The 21,037-nt window shown below is 43.4% G+C and overlaps 1 protein-coding gene across 4 annotated transcripts in view; it reads right to left on the bottom strand.

Moving 5' to 3' along the window:
• Positions 1-21,037, bottom strand: part of RNF17 (ring finger protein 17) — a 126,583-nt gene that overhangs the window by 69,348 nt on the left and 36,198 nt on the right. For 2 of the 4 annotated variants that reach the window (XM_021065407.1, XM_021065408.1), the window contains exons 7-17: positions 16,470-16,641; positions 15,836-15,912; positions 15,502-15,576; positions 14,005-14,040; positions 12,064-12,365; positions 10,761-10,838; positions 8,706-8,864; positions 6,245-6,434; positions 4,453-4,621; positions 2,229-2,419; positions 887-1,028 (exon numbers count right to left, since the gene is read on the bottom strand). In XM_021065407.1, coding sequence (XP_020921066.1) covers positions 887-1,028; positions 2,229-2,419; positions 4,453-4,621; positions 6,245-6,434; positions 8,706-8,864; positions 10,761-10,838; positions 12,064-12,365; positions 14,005-14,040; positions 15,502-15,576; positions 15,836-15,912; positions 16,470-16,641 — 1,591 coding nt within the window. The remainder of the gene's footprint in view (positions 1-886; positions 1,029-2,228; positions 2,420-4,452; positions 4,622-6,244; positions 6,435-8,705; positions 8,865-10,760; positions 10,839-12,063; positions 12,366-14,004; positions 14,041-15,501; positions 15,577-15,835; positions 15,913-16,469; positions 16,642-21,037) is intronic. The other 2 variants (XM_021065410.1, XM_021065411.1) reach the window with 1 other exon arrangement.

Raw genomic sequence — 21,037 nt, 5'->3', positions numbered from 1 at the left:
CCACGTCTAAATGAGGATAATAGTCTCTTTCTCACATGATTGTTGTCAAGATTAAACACTTAATTCACACAAAGCACTACGGCCCTTAGGGCGAGTTAATTCATATGAAGCACTGACACAGAGAGATCAATAAAGGTGAGCCTTACTGGAGTTTCCGGCATGGTGCAGTGGTTAACGAATCTGACTAGGAACCATAAGGTTGAGAGTTCGATCCCTGGCCTTGCTCAGTGGGTTAAGGATCCAGCGTTGCCATGAGCTGTGGTGTAGGTCGAAGACATGGCTCAGATCCCGAGTTGCTGTGGCTCTGGTGTAGGCCGGTGGCTACAGATCCAATTGGACCCCTAGCCTGGGAACCTCCATATGCTGCGGGAGCGGCCCAAGAAAAGGCAAAAACAAACAAACAAACAAAAAAATCCTTACTGCTGGTGGCTGTATAAATCACTCAACAGTTACCACCCAAAAGTGAATGTGAAATGTCATTAATCTGAATCTATTTTGGAATCCAAATACAGAAAATTATGTAGTAATAAGTAAATTCTCTCATGTCTACGATCAGAAACAGGTGTTACTTTATTTTGATTTGCCCGCTCCACGTGCGCTCTGGCTTCTAGCTTTCTGAGGCAGCCGGAAGCATTTTCACACTGCGGTCGCCCTTGGTCCTTTCTCTCCACACGTCACTAACTCGCATGATGAGGATTCCCTTCAACTGACTACAAATCAAGAGCATTTCTTGTTTCAAGTTGCAGCTTCTAAGAAACTTAAATTTATAGAAGGTTGACAGTGGTTTGTTTGCTCTAAGACTCACACTGGGCACTGATTTCCGTCATACATTTCTACTTAAAATCCGAAAACATACTTTAGTCTTCAAGAACCATTATATACGTACCAACTGAAGGTAGAAATCAGAAGGGCTGTTGACGTGACAAACCGTGACGGACACATCTGTCATCTCCTTAGGCAAAATGGGTGGGTGATAGCGTAAAGTCTTGCTTTTCTCAGAGCGACTTTCTGGGGACTGTGACCTAAACCTAACGAAAAGCGTAATTAAAAGCATAAGCAAGAGCCATTTTCTTACAAGTCTCCCTTCCCTCAATGAACTGATCTGAAGAAAGGACTTACACATGCACTAACTTATCTGCCAAGAGTACCCTTCCAATCTCTCTCCTAATTTAATGACATTTCTTGGCATTGCCTCCCATTATCAAACCAGAGTCAATAAGAGGGCAAGTCTCAGAACTCAATAATGAGCCTTCAAGTTTGGACCGAACACTTGCGTGCTGGGTCTGGATGTTCTACGTTGAGCTTCTGCTCTTCCCGTTGGGCTGATAACCAGCGTCCGTGGCAGCCAGTGCTCAGCAAGGTCAGCCGAGGCTGCTGTGGCCCTACCAGCGCCAATACTCTACCTCACTGCTCTTTTTCCAGAATGCAGTCTACCTGGGTCCCTCCCAGAGCTGTGCAGTTGGTCGGGACAGAAAGTCAGTATCCTCCACTATCTCTGCGGTTATTTAGCCATTTACTTTGTTTTGTTCATCAGAGATGGAGGAGGAAGGAAGATGAACCATCTCCACATGCGCACATTAAACACAGAGTGGTGGTCACGACCTTGTTCTGAAGGTTAGAAAATTTAAGTCAGGAAACGTTAAACTACAATTCTTGAAACCCTAGTGGAGCTGCCTGTGAAGTTAGAAAGAGTCTAAAAAAACGCTGAGTATCTACAAATCATTTCTGTTCTGAGCTACCTTAATTTCTCTATTTCCCTAAGTCAAATGATCTGAAGGCAATTTTCACATTTTTCACAGACAACTATGCCTAGAAAACTCTGATAGCAATATTTTTTAACCTCTTAAGAGTATTTTTTTTTTTTTTTGGTCTTTTTGCTATTTCTTGGGCCGCTCCCGCGGCATATGGAGGTTCCCAGGCTAGGGGTCAAATTGGAGCTGTAGCCACCGGCCTACACCAGAGCCACAGCAACACGGGATCCGAGCCGCGTCTGCAACCTACATCACAGCTCACGGCAACGCCGGATCGTTAACCCACTGAGCAAGGGCAGGGACCGAACCCGCAACCTCATGGTTCCTAGTTGGATTCGTTAACCACTGCGCCACGACGGGAACTCCTTTAAGAGTATTTTATAGTTCACTTTAGAGCCCATTTTTTTAAAAGGTAAAATATGCTATTCCAATTCACAGCTCTAATCTGAAAACCTTTAGTTTTAGTAAGTTACCCACCTTGCTAGCTCCATAAAAACTAACGCATCTCTAAGAGACACAGGCATGTCACTGCTTATTTTATTTGCTGGCGGTTTCTGCAGATCTACAATAAGCACACCATCTTCTTCTTTAAAAACTTTCATTAAAACAGCTTTCTTATTCACCATTTTCAAAAATTCTACTTTAGCTTCTTCTCCCCAGCCTTCAGTCTGTGGACAAAGTAAAATACAATGTATTCAGTAACTGTAATTAGCTCTAAAGGCCAAGTGCTGCAGCTCAAGATTCACACCAGCCAAAGCCTGTATGTTTGAGCAAAGGCGCCAAACCAACCAGATACTGTGAAGCAGGTGGGGCCACAAACCAAGGACTGCCTTTACGTGCACAATGTATGGACCACACTCAGCTTTTACAGACACGGCCTCACGGTGACCATAAGCTGCTGCACCTTAGGATTTCGTATTACTTCTGAATATTAATAGGAAGATAACAAATAAAGATTTAAAAACAAGTATTATATACAAATTTCCCACTTAAATGATGAAATCCAAAAGGTAATTTTGAAAGCATAATGGAAGCCACATAGTACTTTCAAGGTATTTATAATCTTCATCGGTTAACTTAGCTTCTAGCAATAGACAAGGTATATGCCACTTAATAAGGAAAAACACTCATCCCTTCAAAAGGTGGGTTTTTTTTTGTTTTTTTTTTGCTTTATAGGGCCGCACCCACGGCATATAGAGATTCCCAGGCTAGGGGTCCAATCGGGGATGTAGTCCCCAGCCTACACCAGAGCCACAGCAACACAGGATCCAAGCCGAGTCTGTGACCTACACCACAGCTCACAGCAACGGCGGATCCTTAACCCACTGAGCAAGGGCAGGGATCGAACCCGCAACCTCATGGTTCCTAGTCGGAATCGTTAACCACTGAGTCACGACAGGAACTCCATTGAAAAAGTATTTTTTCAACTGATCTTTGAAATTTTAAGTACTCATATGTAACGTAAATTTCAAGGGGCAAAACTACACGTTCCTTAAAAAAAAAAAATCTTTCTCAAGTTTATGAGTATAAGGGGTTCCCATCGTGGCTCAGCGTCAACGAACCCAACCAGCATTCTAAGGATGCAGGTTCGATCCCTGGCCTCACTCAGTGGGTTAAAGATCCAGCGTTGCCGTGAGCTGTGGTGCAGGCTGCAGAGGTGGCTCGGATCCCACATTGCTGCAGCTATGGCGCAGGCTGGGAGCTGTACCTCCAATTAGACCCCTAGCCTCGGAACTTTCACATGCTGCAGGTGCAGCCCTGAAAAATGAGTTTATGAGGATCAAAGTAAAGCCTACTTAGAATAGGAAGTGCAGGAGTTCCCACTATGGCTCAGTGGTAAGGAACCCAATTAGTATCCATGAAGATGCGGGTTCGATCCCTGCCCTTGCTCAGTAGGTTAAGGAGCTGGTGTTGCTGTGCCTGTGGTGTAGGCTGGCAGCTACAGCTCTGATTTGACCCCTGGGCTGAAAACTTCCATACGGCACAGGTGCAGCCCTAAAAAACAAAAACAAAAACAAAAAAAGTGCAAAAAAAGTATAAAAGATAAAAGTAAAGCCAAAACAATTTTATCATTTTGAGGAAAACACCGGTGCTAGTATTTTTATGTACTTCTTTTACTTTTTTATTCATTTGTGCACTCTTTTGAAGATTTTAAATGCCTGCCATTTGTTAGGTGATTTGCTAGGTTCTGGAAGATAAAGATGAGCAAAGGCACAGACTCCTGCTTCCACAGGCTTATTGATATTAACTGCCTAACATCTATTTTTACACAATTTCTGTCTCCTGGGAGTTTTCAATCTTGCTGGGGAATAAATATTCACGAATAATACAACACAGAATGCAGTGTGGGCTATACTTAAGGAGCAAAGGCCGTGGAAACGGTGAGGAAATGCAGAGAAACACCTGCTAAACTCACTTCTCTCTCCACACTCAACTGGACTCCAATGTTTAGCGGTTTACGTGGATACTTCACCCATCGTTTTGTTCGTATGTACATATTCAATTCAATTTCCAATTAAGAACATTTCTAACTGTAGAAACTGAAGTTTCTTCCCTTTTTATTTGGCACCACGATGATCATGCAAAATGTATTTAATAAGAGAAATGGTGCCTTGAACCTACATCCAGTAATCTGATCAGCAATACATAGCAAAATCCCAGTATCTGGCCGTCGACGGAGACACAGCTGGAGCCCACTTACTGAACTCTGCGGAACAATGTCTTTCAAGGAGCAGGCCTGAGCTGACGGCGGGATGTCTCGCAGCAGCCCCTCGGTGTGAGGTCTAGGCTTCCTCAGAACCAGACGCAAGTCATTCAGTACAACGTGCTGCTTAGGAACGTGCTCTGACCTCACGTGGGCATCACCAGCTCTTGGAAGAATTGAAGTAAAGTTTATTGAAAATAATGCTTCAAACCCAAATTTGCCTTCCCCCACAAAGGTATGCACTTCTAAAGATATCCTCCTTAAGTTAATCTAGAAAGTTACATTCTGATTCATACTATCTCACTATATAGATTTAATCCAGCTTTTATAAACAAACACACTCTGTCTATAGAAATAAATCTCGACTGCCTTTATCTGGATTGTCTTTCATATACCTATTCAGTTAAAACTTAAAAGGCATAATGACAACCCCCAAATAGAAATCTGTTTTTTTTTTTTTTTTTTTAGATTTTATTTATTTATTTACTTATTTATTTATTTTTGTCTTTTTGCTATTTCTTGGGCCGCTCCCACGGCATATGGAGGTTCCCAGGCTAAGGGTCAGATTGGAGCTGTAGTCTCCGGCCTACGCCAGAGCCACAGCAACGTGGGATCCGAGCCACATCTGCAACCTACACCACAGCTCATGGCAACACCGGATCGTTAACCCACTGAGCAAGGGCAGGGATCGAACCCGCAACCTCATGGTTCCTAGTCGGATTCGTTAACCACTGTGCCACGATGGGAACTCCAAAATCTGTTTATTTATAAAGCTACGACCTTTTTTTTCAGGGCCGCACCCACGGCATATGGACGTTCCCAGGTTAGGGCTCCAACTGGAGCTGTAGCCACCAGCCTACACCACAGCCACCGCAAAGCCAGACCCAAGCCGCATCTGCGACCCACACCACAGCTCATGCCAACGCCAGATCCTTAAGCCACTGAGCAAGGCTAGGGATCGAACCTGCATCCTCATGGATGATGGATTTGTTTCTACTGAGCCACAATGGGGACTCCTAAAACATGACCATTTAACACAGTGGCCATGCTGTAGTTAACTACACAAACGCTTCCAGTTTGTTTTTTTTTTCTGAGAGGACTGAGGAAAAGCCCTGCGTTTGGAGTGACTCTGACACTGCAGCACCTTAACAGGCAGTAGTGAGATGATCACAGCTATGGTCAAAAAGTTTCCTCGATCGCGAGTTCCTGACGTGGTTCAGGGGCTTAAGAGTCCAACTAGACTCCATGAGGATGCAGGTTCGATCCCTGGCCTTGCTCAGTGGGTTAAGGATCCAGTGTTGCCATGAGCTGTGGCGCAGGTCACAGACGCAGCTTGGTTCCCACGCTGCTGTGGCACAGGCTGGCGGGGATTTGATCCCTAGCCTGGGAACTTCCATATGCTGCAGGTGCGGCCATAAAAAGTGAAACAAACAAACAAACCGTAAAACACATTTTTTCAATTCAATTATCTGCAACTGTTATACTTCATTTAAAAGAACCACTTTTTGTGCTTCATTCCCTGCTTTGAAGCAACACAGCAGAGCATTTAGTTTGGTACATCAAAAAGTTCCAAGCTTTCCGTCCAGTAACACTGATGTAGTTGTAATTCGTACTTTAGTCTTCAGTAAGATGATTACAGGACAGAGTGCCAAGTACACGCCTTGGAAGTGAAGAACGATAAATTACTCCTCTCTTGCCCCAAGTGTGCTCGTGTTCAACCTTCCCTCCTCCCCCATCACAAGTGTTTCTAAGCAGGCCTGGAACATGTAATAATTATAAAACAGCATACCCTGCAACAATTAGGACTTCAGAATTCCCAAAATCTACCATGAATATTTGGATTAGTGCAACTTCATGGACTGCAAATCTGAAGGGACTACAAAGCTTCCTCATGTTTTCACTTCCTGTTGGAATTAGTTCCGTAATAGTTCCTCGGCACCACATTCCATTTTCAATGCTGTTGACAAATATTCTTGCACCTAAATAAGGAGGGAGATGAATCATTATCAATGTTTATGGAGAAAAATACCTAATTAGCTCTAATTTACAGGTATTATTTCCAGTACCAAGACGTCAATTCATTTACTTATCGATGATACAGACCATGTCAAAGGCTATGAGGGGACAAGGGTGGTGTGTTTTGGCAATTTCTGTAATACAGAAACACATGAGCCAGATGGAGAGGTTAAGAACAAAGAAGCCAGCAGTCCTTTACTGAGGAGCTCTGTTTAACACATCAACTATAACAAAGACCAACGAGACCAACCCGCCGTCAAGAAGCTCAAGAAAAGACAGACAGGCAAATAAATGACTTACACACTCATAACAATAAAGACCTTCTACCCGCATTCTCACACACACACACACACACATCTATAGGCCGAAATCTGTACAAACTATAAATGGTTTGTGTGTATGTGTGAACCGCAATCTGTAAAACTTCATAGCATAAAGGAAGACGCAATTCCCTTCTCTTGATAGAAGGGGAGTGAAAGGAAAGAAACCACAGAAGCAGAGTGAGAAAGGCCGGAATGAAGAAATTAGGGCACAGAGGGTGCAGAGGCGCGGAACATGGTCCAAGGACCGTGGCAGAGGACGACCTTGCGGAGGATCCGGTGAATTAACACGTTAATAACCAGAAAAAACACCAAGTTAGAAAAAAGCCTGGATTTTCACTCTGGGCTCAGCAGTGTCCTCAGTATTTTGTGTCTGAATTCACCTCCTCCCTACGACAACCCCATGGAGATGCTGCTTTCATCCCACAGGTGAGAAAACCAGGCAGAGAGAGCTAAAAACCCAGCCGGAGCCCCATGAGGAGAGGCAGGAGGAGAACCCAGGCGGTCTCAGAGCCCGTCCTCCTAACAACCAAGCTAGCGTCAGAGGTAAATGTGGTGAGACTTGCTCACTGATGATCTAGAAAGACGCCGCCCAACCCCTTCCGCAGTTGACAGGCACATCCGCTGGGCCTTGAGACCGTCATTGACTCTTATGTTGATACGCCATATGGTAGGTATTCTTAAACCACACGCCGTTAAGCAAAGGATGAGACAAAAGCCTGTTGAAAGAGACTGGCAGTGACTGACTGAGTGAACTGGAGCATTTGTATCTGAGGGACAGTGTGAAAGGAGAATCAATGACTCCCCCCTTTCTTAAAACAAAGGGGAGGGGAATTCCTTTGGGGCTCAGCCGATTAAGCATCCAGTGTTATCACTTCAGGCTCAGGTCAGTGCTGAGGCTCGGGTTCAATCCCTGGCCTGGGAGCCTCCACATGCCAAGGGCACAGCACCCCTCCAAAAGGTGCCTACTGAAACCATTTGCTGTTCCGTATAATGAGGAACAAGGAATACAGGCAGAAAAAAGGAACAGGAGGATTGCATTTCACACTCAGCATCTTATCACATCTCCCTCCTACCTCTAACTTCCTAAAAGACCAACGACATTTAAATCATGTACACCTACCTTAAAATAGTAATGAGCCTTGACAACTGAAAATAAAGGATGACTTTTTGGCTTTCTTAGAACATTTTCTGAATCTAAATTAAGTTTAGTGCATATATTAAATTGAAGGGATTATTTGCAGCCAAAAAAATTAAGTTTAATACTACGCTTTCCTCCTTACTCATAACTTAAACACTATTTTCTTTGGCTGTGTCCAAACCATATGGAAGTTCCCAGGATAAGAACTGACCCCGAGCTGCTGCAGTGACAATGCCGGACCCTGAACCCACTTGCACGCCACAAGGGAACTGCTAAACACTATTTTTTTGCTTTTAAAATTATTACTCATTTGTGAGAAGTAGGTGATGATTCTAGTCTTCCGATATTCTGATAAGCCTCACAAATGAGCTGAAGGGTTAATCACACTATTGAAGAACTACAGAAGTTACGCAGATAATATAGTACTTTTGGTATTAGCTACATATAGGCATTGATTGATATTAACAAAGTGACGAAAATACTCAAATCACCGCTTTATCTTATTATAGTATACAATCAAATTTAGTGTTCTAAGGAAAATATTTATAATGAAAGCCTAAACTCTAGCAAACGACACACAGCCTTAGAATTAAGATGGATGACTAAGTTTACGACTACACTCTGGGTGGCCTTAGGAAATAGATACAACCGTCCTGTTTTCCAGAACCTCTGCGCTTGCAGAAATCTGTATTACAGAAAGTCTCTCTGGGTTGGCCAAATATTACAATATTTAAATAGACTCTGTATTTTAACTTAGAATAATATTTCATTACCTAGCTCCAAAATGTCTGAAGGCTCAAGGGGTGAACTCTTATTGCAAAACTGATTAACCTTCTTTTCCAGTAGTGTAGCGTCTTTTAATTGCGAGTACTTCCGAACGTAGAAGTGGCAAGGATGTATTACATGGCTTACAAAAACTAGCTCTGGAGAACCTGGATGAGAATATTGAAACCACACTAATAAGCCAAACGTTAGGAAGGAGTTCAAAAGAATGAATACTGTATCCTCTAAAAGAATAACTCTAACCCGGCAAACGCTAGAACACCTAGTCCCTACAGAAAAGAGACTACACTCAAAATAGTACTAGACTGATAGAACAAATGCATCTCATTTTCATAGTAATTTTTTTTTTTTTTTTTGGTCACACTCACAGCATATAGAAGTTCCAGAGCCAGGGATCAAATCTGTACCACAGCAGTAACCACAGCCACATCAGTGACAAGGCTGGATCCTTAATCCGCTGAGCCACCAGAGAACTCCCATGATTTTTTTAAGCAACTGAACTGTGAACATTTTACTTGCAAAATATGTTACCTGAGTAGATTGAAATTCATGTGGTATTCAGGTTCTGAAGCCAGGGTATATGCTCTAACTTTACTGTATTACAACAAAGCTTCAGAGTTTGTTTATTAACATAAATAAGAAACCCACTGGGAGTTTCCATCATGGCGCAGTGGTTAACGATTCCGACTAGGAACCATTAGGTTGCGGGTTTGATCCCTGGCCTTGCGCAGTGGGTTAAGGATCTGGCGTTGCCATGAGCTGCGGTGTAGGTTGCAGACGCGGCTTGGATCCTGCGTTGCTGTGGCTCTGGCTAGGCTGGTGGCTACTGCTCCCATTAGACCCGTAGCCTGGGAATCTCCATATACCGCGGGAGCAGCCCTAGAAAAGGCAAAAAGACAAAAAAAAAAAAAAAAAAAGAAACCCACAGATAACAATGAGGTTTCTAGTAGAGCCCACAAAATTCTGTTTATACTATATACTAAACCAAAAGAACCAATAATTAGTTCATAGCCACTGTGAGTCCTAAATCTTATGCCAGCTAATCGTGAACAAATGTCTGGGAAAGCCAACACACCGAGCAGCATTTAGGGGAAGCCACAAACACTGTGGTGGAAGTGAGGGTGGGACAGAGTGGAAGACAGCGAGGCCGTTGTGCATGAAGAGTAAGTAAGGCGAGTGTGTACTGGTGTGAAAAGACACCCGGAGTGTAACATGAAGCAAAGAATTAAAAGAACAGTGCGGACCGCAGGCTGCATTTTGTGCATAAGAACAACAAAAAATGGGTTAGCAAAAGAGTGTGTGTGCTTGTTCAAATTTGCATAAAGAAACAGTGGAGGGAGGAGGAGACTAGACGGAACAGGAACAGGTTCGAGGACAAGTTTCACGAGCTGTTTACACACACATAGAAATACACATTCAGTTTTTGAACAACACAACTGCTAGCAAATCCAGTAAAAATGTTTAGAAACAAAAACTAGAAGTAACTGAAGTATAGAAAGATGACAGAAACTGAACAGGTCATTTCACGGTTCAATACAGATTGCAGGAGTTCCCGTCGTGGCGCAGTGGTTAACGAATCCGACTAGAAACCATGAGGTTGCGGGTTCGATCTCTGCCCTTGCTCAGTGGGTTAACGATCCAGCGTTGCCGTGAGCTGTGGTGTAGGTTGCAGACGCGGCTCGGATCCAGCGTTGCTATGGCTCTGGCGTAGGCCGGTGGCCACAGCTCCGATTCGAACCCTAGCCTGGGAACCTCCATATGCCGCGGGAGCGGCCCAAGGAAATAGCAAAAAGACAAAAAAAAAAAAAAAAAATACAGATTGCAGAGTAAAACCTGTACCACGAATGAGGTAAAGAGATAAGTGTGTATAACTGGGGAGACAGCTCGAGAAGTGTTACAAATTTCAGAGATATTTCCGCCAGAACTTTTAACAGTTAGGGAGAAGTTTCAGTTCTCAGTAAAAATCACGTTACTCACTGACATTCTAAGGAGCTACTACACAGGCATCAAACTCCACTACATCAAGTCCACAGGTGTTCAAGTACCTGCTTTTGATCCAAAAGGGACAGACGATTTTTTCTGAAGAGGCCTTTTTGGATATTCAGGTGTCTCCACGAGATAATCTGTGAACAGGAAATAAAGGCAACTATTATCTTTATAATGGTGACAATGGAATCCTTCCCATGTTGTTTAAAGAGCTGTATTTGAATTGACAAAATACTAGAATGGCAAGATCCCCTTGTATCGGCAAAGTCGTGATAGTTTTCTTAACTTGCTAAGATGATCAGTGCTATTAATAACACCATAGAAATGAGAGAAAACAGCATGTCCTTTTCTTGGTATTCAAAGTACTATTCTGGGAGCTCCCTGGTGGGTCAGCGGGTTAAGGATCTGGCACTGTCATTGCTGTGGCTCATGTTCGATCTCTGGCCCAGGAAATTCTGTATGCTGCAGGCACAGTCGGGGGGTGGGGGGGGGAGTCCTAGAAAGTTAGCCAATGAAACCTACTGGGAGTGGAGTGAGGAGAAAACCACGCAGATCTTGAAAAAGATCCTCAAGCAAACTGATGCTATAACAACATATGATAGTATCACACGCTGCTGTTGATGGGGAGAGTACCAGTATTGGAAATCTCAACAATTATAATACATCAAAATATTACCAAATAGGAGTTCCCGTCGTGACGCAGTGGTTGACGAATCCGACTAGGAACCATGAGGTTGCGGGTTCGATCCCTGCCCTTGCTCAGTGGGTTAACGATCCGGCGTTGCCGTGAGCTGTGGTGTAGGTTGCAGACGCGGCTCAGATCCCGCGTTGCTGTGGCTCTGGCGTAGGCCGGGGGCTGCGGCTCCAATTTGACCCCTAGCCTGGGAACCTCCATATGCCGCGGGAGCGGCCCAAAGAAATAGCAAAAAAAAGACAAAAAAAAATATATTACTAAATAGATGTTATCTTATTCGTGATGGTTCCACTCTCACAACAGAGATCTAAGAGATGCTGTTCTCACACTGAAGCAGAAAGTCCTGAGACTGCTCCTACCACTATCTCGTTTATTTATGGTACTTTCTTCCTTTATAGAGATGTATGTGTAGAACACTCAAAGGTCAAATACCCTAGGACAAATACTAGAATTTAGCTACATATGGCATTAAAAATAAAAATTATCCTGACTTTAGAAACTGCAAAAGCAGGTGCCTATAATCAGCAAGTGTTAACTCCTCATGAGGTGTGAGATAACGGCAAGGATGGGAGATACTTGAGATTGTTAAGTATGGGACAAAACGGTACTAACTTTGCTTCTAATTCCAGACACAAATGTTGTTCCCTTGCTTTTTTATTTTTACTCACTTTCCAGGTTTTCTTCAATAATCTCTTCAATTATTACATCAGGGCTAGATTCCATCTGAGGCAGAGCAGCAATGGTTTTCGAGGACGATGGTACAACCTCTTTCAGTGGCTGCAAGTTCTGTGATTCTAAATGCACATCACCGGTTTCCCGTTGCAAAGGAGCTAGTGGGGCTTCAGTAGTTAGAGCAGAAATGTCAACCTTTTTCTTTTCTAGTGGGTATGTACCACTGTAAGAAAATTCCTTTTCGTGATTATATTTCTTTTGAACAGTCTGTCCGATCTCATTTTTTTGAGGATCGTATCTGTTTAAAAATATAGAGGCTACTTTAAATCATTTCATAAATATTTTATATCTACCTTAAAACCATTTCCTTTCCACATGACAGTTAATACTGTGACACAAAGAGTTAAAGCTGAATAGGTATCTCATGGGTATTTTTTCCAACAGCTTTATTGATGTTTAAATTTACACAATAAAATCCAGTAATTTTTACTTTAAATTATCGTTAAGATTATTCCTAGTTTTAATTTACTGGCTTAAAAATAAAGTGTAAGGGAGTTCCCTTGTGGTGCAGCAGGTTAAGAATCCAGTGTTGTCACTGCAGCGACTTGGGTTGCACTGATGTGGCATGGGTTCAATCCCTGTCCAGGAACTCCCGCATTCCTCAAGTGCGGCCTGAAAGAATCCCAAATAAACAAAGAGGCAGTGAGGGATACAATCCTGAGCAAGTTACTAGAAACCTCCATCTAGGCTAAAAGTCCCCATTGGTCTGAATCCTTCGGGTAGGACTATTCAATAGCCACTAACCTACAGCTGACTATTTATTCTGTATTTTTCTATCTTCTTCACAAATCCACTCAAAGACCGACTATCAAATCTACAAGGTGATAGAAATATCTTTGATAGAAATTCTATCTAAGAAATGAGATTGAGTTTCAAAAGCTTTCATTTTATTAACCCATGACAGATTTAGCTTCTTTATGGATCATTATTTAAGAAACCTTTTCAGGAGTTCCCTGGTGGCCCAGCAGGTAAAGGATCTGGCGCTGTCACTGCTGTGGCTCAGGTTATTGCTATGGCTCGGGTTTGATCCCTGTCCCAAGAACTTCCATGTGCCACCAGTGCAGCCAGAAGAAAAAAAGAAGAAAAGCCATTTCAGAAGTAAGAGCCTACAAAGCCAACTGGATTCAACAATGCCCTATCTTATCTGCCTCTTAGTACACAGTGACTAAGGTCCCAACACCTTCTAAAGATACATACACAGACAACTTTGTAATCCAGACATTTTTCTGTTACAACGCTTACCCAACCTTACTCAGAAACTTGACATGGTTCACCGACTCCAGGCGCATAAGCTTCTCCTCTGACTTCCAGAACACCTCTCTCTCCCATGCCTGTCAGTTTTCTTTGTTTTTTTTCATGTTACCCTCTCCCTATCCTAAAATTTAGTATTTTTCCAGGGCACTGTCCTTAACCTGCCTCCACACTATCACTGGGCAAACCCCTGCTTTAATTATCAGCTGTAACAGGTTGAGTCAGGTCACAGAGATACTTTCCCCAAAACCCAGAAAGAAATTTAAAAGACTCTTCTGAGTTAACTTTAAAACCAAGCCAGATCACTACCCTCTTAAAGAGGCAGAATAGCTTTTGGTATCAAAAGTATTTGACGGAAACCACATTCAGGTCACGACAGTATGCAGACGAGTGTACCAACTGGAAAGGATGATTATCCACAAAACTGCAGAAAGTCACGTGATGGGCAGACGGGGCCAGGGCTCCGGTCTGGGGGGAAGATGACTTGATCCAAGGGACTGGTCATCCAGGCCTTTGGCAAGGTCTCCCCTGGGGTCAAGAAATGGAGCAGGCTCTCTAGAACTAACGCTGTTCAGCAATTTGGTAAATCTTATTCTCTTATTCCAAAAAGACTGCAAACAAAGCACCTTCTGATGAGCTGGCTTCTTGTTTCTGTCTGCATACTGGAAAAGAATGACAATATAAATATTCCAGTCCCTGTGGCAATTATATTTGCCCCTAAAGTTAAAAAACCAGCATTCTGGGAATTCCCGTCGTGGCGCAGTGGTTAACGAATCTGACCAGGAACCATGAAGTTGCGGGTTCGGTCTCTGGCCTTGCTCAGTGGGTTAAGGATCCAGAGTTGCCATGAGCTGTGGTGTAGGTCACAGACGCAGCTTGGATTCCACGTTGCTGTGGCTCTGGTGTAGGCCGGGGGCTACAGCTCTGATTTGACCCCTAGCCTGGGAACCTCCATATGCCGAGGGAGCGGCCCTAGAAAAGTCAAAAAGACAAAACAAACAAACAAACAGGCATTCTGACCATATGTCAGTTTTGTGACCTTGGTCTACCCGAGCTTCCCCGGCTTAGAGTGGATCGCTCATGTCTGTTTCTGAGCTTCAAAGGCTGTGGGCCCAACCCGCACGAGTTCCCCATTTCTCCAGGAGTCGTGTCACCTACAATCCTGAATAAACTTCTTTCCTTTTAAGGGTTTCTACACTTTTACATTCTGACTACTCCTAAGCCAAGAACCAAGTCCAGAACCTCTCCTCAAGTTTCAGCACATACAGCCAACATCTGTGATAATGAAATTGTGCTGCACCCTCCAATATAATAGCCACTAACCAAACAGGGCTGCTGATCACCTGAAATGTAGCTAGTGCCACCAAAGAATGGAATTTTCATTTGAGTTTTAATTAATTTATATGTAAATTTAAATGACCACATGTGGTTAGCAGCCACCACACAGGATAGCACAGATATAGGAAAGAAAGTTCAAATACCCCCAAGTGGCCTGCAAAGGCTTTAGGATTTAGCTTCTACATATCCTCTGCCATGTGGAATGATGCATGAAGTTTCCTAAATGTAGTATGTCATCTCACTGCCCACACACTTCTTTCTGCTAAGATGCCTGCCTCCCTTTTGTCCTCCTTTCCAACGGCTCCTCATTTTTCATGGATGACGGAAAATAAAATCACCTCTTTCCAAGTCCCATTACCACCACCACAAAGAATGGACTCTTCTCTTCCTTCGCATCTCCCTTAAATTCTGCACACACCACTTCCATAACCATCGTGTACTTTATCATTTGCACGTGTCACTCTCTGCCGAGTGTGCCTTCTCTGCACAAGCCTCAAGATGCAGGGTGAGTGCCCAGCCCAAAGCCATGTTCAGTGCTGGCCAAACGAATCAATCTCAGAGATGTCACAGACGCATACCACCGAATACTGATTCTTCAAGGCCTTTTAACTCTGCAACATTTTACGCAGAATTTAACTGATAGAAAACATTTTTTCCCTTTATATTATTTTCAACTTTTTAATCATAAGTGCTAAACACCAATTTTTCTGTCCCTTAAATATTATTTCTGCCCCTTAGGCCATGTCAGACACTTCAGGCATGCTGCCATTCTTAAAAATACTTACTTTGTTGAGTCCTCAAATTCAATCTTTCCCACATTGTCAAACATACAGATGATCTCACTGCAATTCATATTCAACCTAAAATTAAAAACTTAGCATAAAAAATGTTCTAAATCAAGTTATTTTCAATAAAAATCAGCTGTGAACATTAAAAGCTCTGAAAAAGCACATGTAAATAAATTCATAATTTATCATAAATTACACTCATTTTAATTTGGTTACTAACCTGGGAAACATTTTTTAACCCCGATTTTCAATTTATAATTGCTATTTTAATAAATCTAGACTCTAATACATTTTATACTTAATTATCATGTTCTTCTGAATTATAACTTACTTGGGAGAGTTCCTCAGTTTTAGAGAGGTAACGTGTGACAGTTCACTCTCGAAAGTTAACTTCAAAGTCCGTATAATCTAGAATCAATAGAGAAGTATCATTCGCATGTGCATTTTATTTCATTATAAATACCGTTGCAACAGAGGAAGATTTTAGAGAGAAAACTGTATCCTCAGGTGTTTCACGGATTCACATGCTCAAGGTTTGATTTTTAGGCAAAAGTAGAGGGAGGGTTGCAAGCAGTGTTCATGGCCTTCTCCCCCAAACGAGTTTGGAATCTTTTGGCGACACGTGTTAACCGGTAATAGGAGTTCCTGTCGTGGCTTAGTGGCTACAAACCCAACTAGCATCCATGAGAATGCGGGTTCAATCCCTGGCCTTATTCAGTGGGTTAGGGAATCTGACATTGCTGTGAGCTGTGGTGTAGGTCGCAGATGCGGCTCGGATCTGGCATTGTTGGTATGGTGTAGACCAACTTGACCCCCTAGCCTGGGAACCTGCCTATGCTGCAGGTGCAGCCCTGACAAGACCAAAAAAAAAAAAAAAAAAAAAAAAAGGTCTTAAACATCATATTCCATAGTAGGTAAAATAAGCTGCCACAGAGACAACCCACATTGTGAACTACTAACAGTACCTGATTCAAGTCACAGTATGTCCTCAGAGAAGGTGCCAATTTCAATTCTCTTGCTATCTTCATAGCTGCATCCAAATCATTTTTTTTCACTTCGATGTAGCTTTTAGCCATTGTAACATTTGATAAATAAGCATCTGTATTTCTCATTACTTCTTTACACAGGTTCTTTTTCCTTCAAGATAAAGCTATTGTTCAGTATTGCATAAACATTTTTATGAAAGTAAATTTATAGTAGATCAGCAGTATCAAAAAGGTAATTTCACTACTGTTTGCGCATAAATGATATAACACGGTTAAAGGAGACACTCAAGTGAACTGAAATCTATTATAATTGAAAGCTATGTACATATGAACTAAAGAAAAAGTAAATTTTGCAGAAGCACAGAGTTACGTCACCGAACTGCGGAGCTGAGAGAGATCCTAAACAACGCCACCATTTCTAAAAGAGAAATTCTGGCCACGCCGCGGTCACATGTGCCGTTACAAACACACACCTGTATTTATTCCTCACAAGGACCTATCTGCACATTAGAAAATTTCCATAAGCAGATACATAGTACCCAAACTAAAAATGAGATTTTAAAAATAGACTTTGCCAAACTCAAACTTAGGTATCGACTAATTATCATCTTCAAAGTCATCACTCATAAAGCTTAGAGTTATTGCTTCATTACTCCTACCTCATTACTCAGTTCTTCTGGGCCTACAGTGGAATTACTTTATTAGAGCAATGAAGATATTCTGTGCCAAAAACTGTTGTGTCAAACTTGCTCATTTTATTCATCAAATAAGTGAATAAAATGACTTTATCAAAATCAAATCTGGCCTCAAAAAAGGAGAGTTTGCCACACTGAAGAGTACTAAGAATGTGATCCAGGCTCCGAAGGTGAAGTATTCCAAACAACTTTCAGTAATCAGACATATACTCTAAATATCATTTCTCTTTTTTTTGGGGGGGGGGTGCTGTGCCCATAGCATGCACAAGTTCTCAGGCCAGGGATCGAACCTGGCTCATAGCAGTGATCCCAGATCCTTAACTGCAAAGCCAGCAAGAGACTCCTGAAAATCATTTTTTAGGGCTGCACCGCCAGAATATGGAAGTTCCCAGGCTAGGGGTCTAATTGGAGCTACAGCTGCTGGAGTACACCACGGCCACAGCAATGCTGGATGTGAGCCACGTCTGTGACCTACACCACAGCTCACAGCAACGCAGGATCCTTGAACCACTGAGCAAGGCCTAGAATCCTCATGGATACCAGTCAGGTTTGTTTCTGCTGCACCACAATGGGAACTCCCTGAAAATCATTTCTTTAGAGGACAGATGATCATTTTGAAAACTTCCAGTATGATTCCCAAAATAACCATTCCCATCGAGTGGCATCAGTGAAATGACCAAGAAACGCTAAGCCTTCATTCCCCACCACAAATGTCAAACAACAGCCAACAAATGTTTAAAACAATCTTGTAGGACTCTGGAGGATGGGAAAAGGTATACAGCAACCGAGCAAATAGGCAATGGAGAAAAATATACATTCAAGTTAGTAGGAAACTGGTGTTTTCACCTGTTCCTGACCAGACCCTCCTCCTCAGCACGGGAGTCTTGGTCTGGAGGCAGCAGCACAGTCCCTAGTTCCCTCCCTCCAAACCAGGGGAGCACAGCAGACCTTATCTGCGACTCCTAACTTGTCTAGAGGCTGCCTGAAGAACTGTTTCAACTAATGTGGAACTAAAGCAGCGAGAGGAACCAGGACAACTCGGGAAGCCTGCAGATAGACTAATGGCTGAGGATGCTCTAGCAGGAGAGTACAGATGAAGGCAGGCAACAACCCAGTGAAGCTCACAGGAAAAGCTGGGGTGAGGTGCTTTGGAAATTAAAATATTTTAAAGCCGCTGTGAATACAAAGGAATAAGAAAAAGCCACACTCAGACCCAAGCAAGATGCATGTACAGAAGATACCTGAGAATAACTTAAGCCTTCACTGAGGTTGACCCGAAGACTCAACCGCATGGGTAAACAGTCTGCAAGGACTGGGAGAGTTGATGCTTTTTTCAAAAAATTTAATTTTGGCGGGCTATGCCTCCAGCATGTGGAAATTCTGGGGCCAGGATTCAAACACAGGCCCCAGCAGCAACCTCAGCCATAGCACTGACAACAACAGATTCTTAACCTGCTAATTCTGTAGTTTAAAAATTCTTATTTTTAAAAATTGAGGTTTATCGGAGTTCCCTTGTGCCTCAGTGGTTAACGAATCCGACTAGGAACCATGAGGTTGTGGGTTTGATCACTGGCCTCACTCAGGGGGTTAAGGATCTGGCGTTGCCATGAGCTGTGGCGTAGGTTGCAGAGGTGGCTTAGATCCGGCATTGCTGTGGCTCTGGCGTAGGCTGGCGGATACAACTCCGATTGGACCCCTAGCCTGGGAACCTCCATATGCCATGGGAGCGGCCCAAGAAACGGCAAAAAGACAAAAAAAAAATTGAGGTTTATTTACATATAACATTGTTAGTTTCAGGTATACAACATTATGAATTGTTATCTGCATATACTGCAAAATGATCACTATAGTAAGTCTGGTTAGTTAACATCCATCACCATACACGGTTACAGAACTTGCTCTGTGACGAGGACTTTCAAGATCTACTCTTAGTAACTCTCCAACACGCAACACGGCAACATCAACTATCGTCACCTTGCTGTGCATTACAGCCTCATGACTTACTCTATACCTGGAAGTTTGTACCTTCTGCCTTTCTTACAGATTTCACCAGCTCCCTCATTCCTTACCTCTGGCAACCACCAATCTGTTCTCTGCATCTGTAAGCTTGGCAAGATTTCTTTTTTTGTTTGTTTGTTTTTTTTTTTTTTTTTTTTGGCCTTTTCTAGGGGCTGCTCCTGTGGCATATGGAGATTCCCAGGCTAGGGGTCTCATCAGAGTTGTAGCCACCGGCCTACACCACAGCCACAGCAACCCGGGATCCAAGCCACATCTGCAACCTACACCACAGCTCACGGCAACGCTGGATCCTTAACCCACTGAGCAAGGCCAGGGATTGAACCTGCAACATCATGGTTTCTAGTCAGACTCGTTAACCACTGCGCCACGACGGGAACTCCTTAGTTTATTTTTTTTATTACAGTTATTGTATTTTGCATCTCTGCTTGCTTAATCTTTAAATTTTCTATTTTGTTCAGTATTCATTGTAATTTATCATTCTTTGTCTCCAGTTTATTTCCAAGATCTTGAATCATCTTTACTATCAATAGTCTAAAGTCTTTTTTATGGAGGTTGGTAATCTCCAGGTCACTCAGCTATTTTTCTGGGTTTTTTTCCTTGTTCCTTCATTTGAGTCATAAATCTCTGCCTTTTCATTTTGTGTAGATTTTTGGCATGGTCTCCTTTTTGCAGACAATAGGGTTTTAGCCTCTCTTGCTTCTGAAGTCTGCCCCTTTTGTGGCTGTAGTTGGTACGGGGGCTTTTGCTGCAGGCTTCCTGTTGGGAGGGACTGGTGTCTGCCTACTGGAAGGTGGAGCTGATTCTTATCCCTCTGTCTGGTGGGGCTTTGTCTCTGGGTGTGATTAGAGGTGGCTCCGTGATTGTGGGGGTCTTTAGGCAGCCTGTTTGCTGAGAGTGGGGCTGGGTTCCCACCCGGTTTGTTGTGTGGCCTTGGGGCTTCTCAGCCCTCATGGGTGGAGCCAGGTTTTTCCAGAACGGCCACCTCTAAAGGAGCACATGCTGATGATTATTGCTGAGACCTTTGCCCCCAATGTCCTTTCCCCACAATGAGCCACAGTCACCCCCTGGTTTCCCAGGAGGTCCTCCAAGAACTGCAGTCATGTCTGACCCAGGTTCCTATGGAGCCTCTGCTTTGCCCTGGGACCCAGTGCATGTCAAAGTCTGTGCGCGCCTTTTAAGAATGGGGGTCTCTGGAGTTCCCCTTGTGGCGCCGTGGAAAGGAACCCAATTAGGACCCATAAGGATGCAGCTTGGCTGTGCTCAGTGGGTTAAGGTTCTTAACCATAAGCTACGGTGTAGCGCAGACATGGACGAGATCTGGGCACTGCTGCGACTGTGGTGGAGGCCAGCAGCCACAGCCTCAATTCAACCGTAACCTGGGGACCTCCACATCCTGTGGGTGTGGCCCTAAAAAGACAACAACAACAAAGAGGGGAGTCTGCTCCCCCCAGTCCCATGGAGCTCCTGCACACAGGCCCCACTGGCTCGTAACGCTAAATGCTTCAGCAGCTCCTCCTCCCAGTGCCAGACCCCCTGGTGTGGGAACCTGGTGTGGGGCTCGGAACTCGCTCCTTTGGGTGAGCCTCTGTGATATAGTTACTTTCCAGTCTGGGCCACCCACCCAGTGGGTACACGGTTGCCAATATCTCATAATCACCCCTCCTGCCATCTCCAATTAGACCCCTAGCCTGGGAACCTCCATATGCCATGGGAGCAGCCCTAGAAAAGGCAAAAAGACAAAAAATAAAAAATAAAAAATCCACTAGAAGGAACCAACAGCAGAATATGGAAGGCAGAATAATGAATAAGTGAGGTGGAAGACAGACTGGAGAA

The sequence above is a fragment of the Sus scrofa genome, chromosome 11 (genome assembly GCF_000003025.6).
Source record: "Sus scrofa isolate TJ Tabasco breed Duroc chromosome 11, Sscrofa11.1, whole genome shotgun sequence".
NCBI classification, from domain to species: Eukaryota; Metazoa; Chordata; class Mammalia; order Artiodactyla; family Suidae; genus Sus; species Sus scrofa.
The sequence above is the reverse complement of the archived record's forward strand: the minus strand, read 5'-3'. Positions and strand labels throughout refer to the sequence as shown.